This window comes from Arachis hypogaea, chromosome 16, assembly GCF_003086295.3.
Source record: "Arachis hypogaea cultivar Tifrunner chromosome 16, arahy.Tifrunner.gnm2.J5K5, whole genome shotgun sequence".
Lineage (NCBI taxonomy): Eukaryota > Viridiplantae > Streptophyta > Magnoliopsida > Fabales > Fabaceae > Arachis > Arachis hypogaea.
The window spans coordinates 147,842,879-147,850,762 of NC_092051.1; the positions used below are offsets into that span (position 1 = coordinate 147,842,879).

A 7,884-nucleotide genomic window follows, 5' to 3' on the forward strand; every position below is an offset into this window, starting at 1 on the left:
TTTACTTTGAACTTACAAGATTTTGGACCTTTTTAACCCTAAGAATTAGCTTTTGGACCTAAATTTTTATGGGCTTATGCCTATTATAAATAGTACTATTATTAAAAGTCACTAGACTACTAGAGAGTGGCATTGTGGCATAAACCCATGTTAGCCTTCAAAGAGAGTGACATTGTAACTAATCTTACATCTTAATTAATTATTATTATTTGAAGGACGGACTATATAAGATATTGACTTTCCATTGTTAGGAAATGATTAGTTTTAGATTTTGGGGTTGTGCTTCCCCCAAATGTTTAGATTCAATATATTTGCAGATTTTTCAATATGGATTAAACGTTATTTTCAAATTATTTTATTTGATTTCAATTAAATATTTATTTATTTTAATGTTAAGCTTAATGCATTAAAAAAACAAGGTAACGAAAAGATGGAAAATGATAAGTTATCTAAGTTTATATATTTTCTATATTTAAGTAATTCCAACAATTTCTCAATTTGTGGGCAAAAAATTTGAGAGACAAATAAACAGAAATGGATGTTAGTAGGAAAACGGAAAACCAAACTACTCTATGCCTTCCTTTTCCATGCCATGTTTGTGGGAACAACAATGATGAAGATATATTTATTAGGGTTTGATTACTCTTAATGATAATAATCTTAATTGAAATGCTTTAATTCCTAAAAATTAAGAATTTATTTATCTTGTATTTTAAACACACATATTAAATTTATAAAGTAATTTTTTTTATTAAAATATAAAAAAATTTAAAATTTTAATATCTTTTATATTTAATAAATAAAAATATTTTAAAATTTTATTAATAATAAATTTATTGTTTGTTTTTAGAACACGTATTAACTAAACCTAAAAATTACACTGGACAGGTTTTTTGAAAGGTGCAGTTCAGCAGAAGTAGTGACACATAGCTATCAACTAGGCTTTATTTGTTGTATTTGCAGTCCCTATTAAAATTATATTATCTAATATCTAGGAGGAGATATATATTTTGGCTACATCTACACTTTAATAATTTAATTGCTTCAATTTGATTAACATACAAAAATAGTCATCAAATTATTATATATATATATTTATATTTAATATGTATTTTATACATGGAACAATATTTATATAACATTTTCAAGTACCAACATTAAATAGAGAAAAAACAACAAAAAGGAAAATGTAGCAAAACTTTTAAACAGTAGAATGTTATTTATTTTGATATAAAATTATAAAGATGTGCAAAATATCATGATTTGCGTGTGTATGCTTTCTATTATTTTGTGTTTAATGTGTGTATTTTTTTTTGGTTAATTTTTTTTTGTTAATGTGTTAGAAAAATATAATAAAATAATTAAACTTTTCGTAATAAAATGTTGCTAATAAAAGTTTTTTAATGCTTGGTATGTACCAATTTTTAAGTAAAAAATGTTTTTGTTTATAATTAAAAATCAATTTCTAATTTTTTTAAACGAAAGAAAAAAAATAATTAAAAGACCTACATTGATTATTATATTGATTCCATTATTTTTGCATGCTTGATGGTCAATGTTCAATGCTCATTTTGCAATGCAACATGTGCCCGTCTTCATAAATTAATCATAATGGAGTAGACATAAATTAGTTCAGCATTCTGAATCAAAGTTATTTTCTACCTCAAATTATAGATCAAATGATTTCCAGAGTCTAAATTTGACTGAGTCTAGAATAAAATATAGCACATAGCCTTGGGTAGATCAATAATTAATAATTACTATATCACCAAATACATTTCAGTTTCCTATATTAAATAATGAAAGGGATATATATTGGTTGTATCCCCTACCTTATTAATTGAATGAATAAGTATTCATCACGCTTATTATTAAATGATATGAAATGTTTTCTTATGATGCTTGTCTGCTTCTGTTTGATGTTACAACATTTTTGAGTCTGTATTTCAGTACTTCAGTTTTGTCTTTATTTTTTACTTTTTTGCTTTTATGAATTGCACATTTTTTTTTCTTTCTAATATTTGGTTTGTCTTTAGCGCAGAGAGAGTAAATATATATAACTTTGCTTCATAAAAAAAAAATCCAATATTAAGAACCTATTCATGAAATATCTATAAATCAAGTTCCCATTTCAAAACCCATATTTGAGTTATATTTATAAATGAGTTATTTTAGTCACATTTCTCACCATGTTAAAAAAATGCTTGATACTAAATGGACACAAAATAAAACCCACAACACCCCCCTGTTAAGACACTATATCAAAAAGGCCATTATTTTTCAAATAAAAATCCATTCAAAATAACCAATTTGGTTGATCAAGTAGTCAGCTCACTCTCTGGTTAAGTAAATATAGGGAGTTCGAATCTCACCTTGTGCATGTAGCAATCCATTGGCCAGTAACAAACTCTTAAATGGAGTTCCGATTTGTGACGAATTTGTCCTTGGCTGTCGGGCCGTGGACAACAAAAAAAAATCTACTCAAAATAACTCTTATCTCCATAACCAAATTGGATTTATCTAATGGTTAGTTCACTAATCTACTTAAGTAAGTGTCGGGAATTCGAATCCCACCTTGTATATACAATAACTCGTTAGCCAGCGATAAACTCTAGTCCTTGGCTTGTCGGACTGAAGGCGAAAAACCAAAAAAAAATCTCTTATCCCCACGCATTACAACATCTTTTCACATAGAAGAAACATGTTAATTTGTTATATTTTCTATTCATAAACACAAAAACAAAGGAACAACCCATAAAACCATTACAAAAAAACAAGAGTACACATTATATCTAACATCTCCAACACAAATTGAAGCAAATATTGAGCTCCAAAAATTTCCAAAGCCTTGCAACTCTATACAATAACATTTCATAAGAGTAATAATGATAGTTATTAGTTGCACACACTTTTTACTACTACTCCAATATATGCTCCTCAAATTACTTGCCCTCCAAGTCATCATTAGACTAACACCACTTCAACTTGTTCTTAAATTACACAATATATGTGTAACTATCATTTCTTTTTCCTTCCTTCCAAACAACACAAAATCTAACAAGTCATCTTCTAAAAATTCGAAGAGCCAATAGTTAGGTATTAAAAAAAAAGGATCCTATACAACTAAAAGAACTTTATTTTTTCCCTTCCTTTAAACTTCAGTTAAATAGTTGTGCAGTCGAACGGAAGATTCCGATGTGTCGAAGAGTCATGGCCTAATTGTTCCACACACTATAATTCTGTTTTCAATCTTCCTGATAAACATGACACTGATTTAGAATAGATAAGAAACTTAAGATGGTCCATAGTTACAAATAAACATTAAACAAAAAAGAAGAGGTTTCTTGTTGTTACCATTTGGTCCCAAATTGTCAAGTGCTGTATTAGGATCATACCCCATTCCATAAAGACTTTGGAACTCATGATCCAAAACACCCTGCATGTGTAGAAAAGCATTAGTATCTTCTTCACAACCAGAGACTTCGGAACTTGTTGCTTTTTTAATGGTACTTTATTTTATTTTGTTATATCACCTGAGGCAAAGGAGGGAATTGTGTTGATGTACTAGGCATGCCAGCCATGTTTCCTTGAAAACTTCCATTGGAGAATGGGTGAGGGGAGTTCATACCAACACCATATCCAACAATTCCATGTCCTAAGCGCGATTGAAGAATCTAAACAATAGAGAAATCGCTAACCGAGTAAGAGCAATGTTGTGTAAAGATTACTAGTGTTGTTTGGATTTATGTTTGAAACGTCGAAACAATGTCATGGTTTTGGAAAAATTGTTTCAGAAATTTCCAAACAAGAAATCAAATTAAACATGATACTGAAAGACCTTCACTTACTTCCTTCGACAGGATCCGTTCTACGTCAAAATTCAGTTCCGGGTTCACTGTGGCAAGTTTCATGGACAAAAACTGCAAAACTTCTCTGAATTAGTTGAATAATCAAATAAGCGTGCAAATGAAATTTAGCCTTTGAAATCGTGTGATAACTAATTGTGAGATAGATATCTCTTAATGTGCATAATTCAGTGAAGAAATGTTAAATGGTTAACACCTATATCATGTTTTCACATTTTGCTTCATAAAATCTTGAAACAGAAAAACACTACAAATAAAAACAAGAAATAAGAAAAGAGAAATCAAATGGAGCCTTAAAATATTGGAGGGAAAATAAAAGGAACAAGAAGAAAATGGGTATACCTCAACTTGTTGCTGCAGTGACTGCACATAGTTTATAATCTCATCCAGCATTACTGCTTTGCCAGTTATCTAAGAGAAACCAGACATAGCAGAAAACATTAGTATGCACTATGAATATACATCATCCAATGCGACATCAGTCGGAATGTCTTATATGCACCCAAGACAATCCAATTTTGGAGATTTATTAGACATTATTAATATAAAATCAAGATATACACCATTATTGGATTGTCTTGGCGGCAACATAGCAGTCTCCTAAGAAATCATAACACAACCACATCAATCAACTAACCTTGTTGCACCCTGGAACAAGTTCTTGGAGCAATCTCATTCTCTCACTAATCTTTTCTCTTCTCACCTGCAACCAAAAATTTCTGAAACATTCAGTACCAAAATAAAATTAAAGTGCTTCCAAGCTTGATAACAAACATTGTTGTAAGATTAGTGGTTACCCTTTCTGCAAGGCTGTGACTGTTTGTAGCTTGGCCCCTTCTTGCTCTCACATGGATGAAATTTTCTTTAGGAGCTTCTCCACTTGGAGAATTTTCTTTTGATTGCTTTGCCGGTTGCTTGCCTCGCAAATCAGCACTCACATTCTGCTCGACTTTCGCCTTCTTTTCATGTTCTTTAGCACCATCAGATATCGTCCTTGGAGAGTCTTTCAGTTCATCGCCACCAGCATTCTAATCAAAGTTTATAAAAGCATTTCATCTATTAGCTCATTGAATCACATAAACAAGGCAATAAGTCCTGAGATTGGATTGATATACGGATTGATATACCAAGTTATCAACATGTTTCACTCTAACAAACCTTGCTTGAACAGAAAGTAGAATCATGATCACATTAATCAGCATTCTAATTATATGTTGTAAAGCATTTTCATTCATTAACTCACTACATCAAATAATCAAGGAAATGAAACATTCCAAATCCTAAAATCAAACTGCTATATTAACTTTGTTAAACAGTCAACAAGTCTTGTTTCGACTGAAAGTAGAATATTTCCAGCATTTCATTATATAACTTACTAGATCAAGTAAACAATTATCCACTAAATAATTGAATCTAGTTTGCACCAAAAAGTAGAATCATGATCACTTGATCAGCATTCCAATCAGATTAGAAAGCAATTTTCATTCATTACCCACTAAATAAGGAAATGAAATATTCCAAGTTCTTAGATTGAATTGATATATTAACATAGTAACAATCTTCACAAACCTTGTTTGGACTGAAAGAAGAATCATGATCAAGCATGCGCTTTCTTTGATTTCCACTAGGTGCAGTTCCTGGTGCACCATCTTCAGTAATTGAGTCCTCAACCTGAGATTGTTCATTCATTGGAGCTCTTTCGGTTCCAGCATCATTGCCATGATTATAACTTGGTCTAAACCCCATGTTAGGTATATCAGAAGACCCTTCTTGACAAAAGGATCCAACAATTTCTGAGAAGTTTCCACTTCCAAAAGATGGAATTTTGTGGACCATAATGCCCTCAAGATTGGTTGAGTCAGACATATATTGAACAAAAGGGTAAGATGAAGAATTTCCAAAATCACTATTGTGAGTAGTAACCATTGATGACCCTCCAAAAGTTTGAGATTGGCTTAAGGAAACAATTGGATCCCAAGAAGAAGAAGAAGCAAGAAAAGGGTTACTATTAGGTACAACAACATCTGAAGAAGAAGACTTAGCCAATGACATAGAAGAACTCATATCCATTTCTGAGACATTAACATTATTTGTCAGAATGCTCTCATTTCCATGATGAAACCCCATTGCATTCTCATGACCCCCCATCTCAGTTATATATAAATATCAACCAATTTGATCATATGATGATGATATCTATATATGATTTCGCAGAAGGAGGAAGTAAACAATTGGAAATGATTAAAGGGGAAAGAGAATTTTGACTAAGTTGGATATAGAGAGATATCTTGCAGGACTAAACAAGGAACAAATAGCTTGGCAGCTTTATAGGACTGAGAGAGGAAGTTAAAGTTAAAGAATAAAAGTGAAAGGGAATATAATCTTATAACTCAGTTAAGCCACCAAGCTTGTTATTGTTATTACCTTTTTTTCTTCCTCCAAACTACACAATGGTTCTCAGAGACAAGAAAAGGTGAAACCTTTCAGTGTTAAGAGCATAAAGGGAACATAACAATGGGATTAGTACACAGCTCATCAAAACTTCAGCAAGTTAAAGCAGATTCCCTTTTTTTTCCTTCTCTTCTTTGTGCTCCAAGCAACAATAACGACTACTAAGATCTCCAGAAATTCAGACCAATGTGATTGATGTTAATGCATTTCTTGGGAAACAACTTTGAATTGAAGAATCTCTCCAACAAGTAGTACTAATTTTCTTTCTTTGGTTTGATGCAAGAGAGATAGATAGGAAATGAGGAGCTATTGAAAATTTGAAACCTCTATGATGGGAATCCAAGTACAAGACGAACAAGAACAAGGAAGAAAGAAAGAACCAAAAGGCACCAAACTCATAAATCAAAATCAAATCAGTGCCATGACTGGTGTGAAAAATCTGAAAGGGACAGGATTGTGTTTTATGTCTCTATCAACACTGCAGACTATCAAATACTATAAAGACCAAGAACAAACAATTTCACAAACAGTTGGTAGGTCTAAGCATAAAAAACACCAAAATATAGCATAAAAATTCCAACTTTTATAGATTACAGGACAACACCAAGAGCTACTTACTAAGCTAGAAAGAGAAAAAAAAAAAAAAAAAATATATATATATATATATAAATAAAATTAAAAATTAAAATAAAAGAATCATAGAATGTGAGACTCTTTTTTTTGCTTTATTTCTTTGCTTACCTGCTCAAGCTATAAGAGGTGACATGAATCATTTTAAAAGACACACTAACCACTGCCAACTGCTCCTGTTGGTAAATTATTGCATAAGCATAACAAGAAGAACCTAATCAACCTTTTTAATTTTTTTATTTTCAAATTAAATTCTTTCTTCCTATAGTTCTTACACTTTGCTTCACTTGTAATAATTTTCCAGTTCTAGTTTAAACACTTTAAACTATTCAACCTCATTAAATTAGTTAATTAATTAATTAATATTATTTTAATTTGTGTGACTGTTCTTTTTTTTTTTTTTGGCTCTTCCCCTTTTGCTTTCATATGTGTTTGTGAGATTGGATTTGAGAGGTTCTTCTCTTGAAGGCCAAGCTTGCTCCCTATTATTATTTATATTTATTATTATTATTAACAAACATACTTCCTTTTAGGCTTTTAGAATTATTTATTTATTTATTTATTTCCTTTTTGTTATTTTATTTTATTTTTTACTGACACATTTTGCCAACTGTTCTAAGTAACATAAGATATCTTTCTCTCTCACTCTTTGCTGTTACACACTCATTTAACTCAGTGCCAACTAACCCTCTTTCAATTTTCTTTTTTTATTTTTAGAATCCCCAATTATATATGCACCTAACCACCATCACCCTTCATCAACCCTCAGCAAACTCTTCATCATCCCAATTCCCAATTGCCATAGTATCATTTATTTATCATGTTTTAGAAGAATGGCAATTTGATTTCTACTATTCATATAAAAATTTAATTTTATGTTTTTTTTTTTGCAAATTTAACCTATTGAATTTATTTCTTTAGATGATTTAATAAATAA

General features: G+C 30.7%; 1 protein-coding gene across 2 annotated transcripts; it reads right to left on the reverse strand.

Moving 5' to 3' along the window:
• Positions 1–2,763: 2,763 nt before the first annotated feature.
• LOC112697717 (uncharacterized) lies at positions 2,764–7,411 on the reverse strand. 2 transcript variants are annotated; one of them, XM_025751020.3, is made up of 8 exons: positions 5,436–7,411; positions 4,664–4,894; positions 4,504–4,569; positions 4,209–4,277; positions 3,849–3,920; positions 3,534–3,674; positions 3,355–3,436; positions 2,764–3,254 (listed from the first exon to the last, which is right to left on the reverse strand). In XM_025751020.3, the coding sequence occupies exons 1-8, from the start codon at positions 6,012–6,014 to the stop codon at positions 3,232–3,234; spliced, it is 1,263 nt and encodes a 420-aa protein (XP_025606805.1). In that variant the 5' UTR covers positions 6,015–7,411; the 3' UTR covers positions 2,764–3,231. The 2 variants fall into 2 exon arrangements, with proteins under 2 accessions (XP_025606805.1, XP_025606804.1); XM_025751019.3 differs by having other exon boundaries at positions 2,764–3,269; positions 5,436–6,967.
• Positions 7,412–7,884: the final 473 nt, after the last annotated feature.

Coding starts and splice junctions, on each gene's coding strand:
- LOC112697717 (XM_025751019.3), bottom strand. CDS start 6,014: ATGGGGGGTCATGAGAATGCAATGGGGTTTCATCATGGAAATGAGAGC. Junction 4,278..4,503: donor TTGTTCCAGGGTGCAACAAG/GTTAGTTGATTG, acceptor GGTTTCTCTTAG/ATAACTGGCAAAGCAGTAAT. Junction 3,921..4,208: donor CACTGCAGCAACAAGTTGAG/GTATACCCATTT, acceptor GAAGTTTTGCAG/TTTTTGTCCATGAAACTTGC.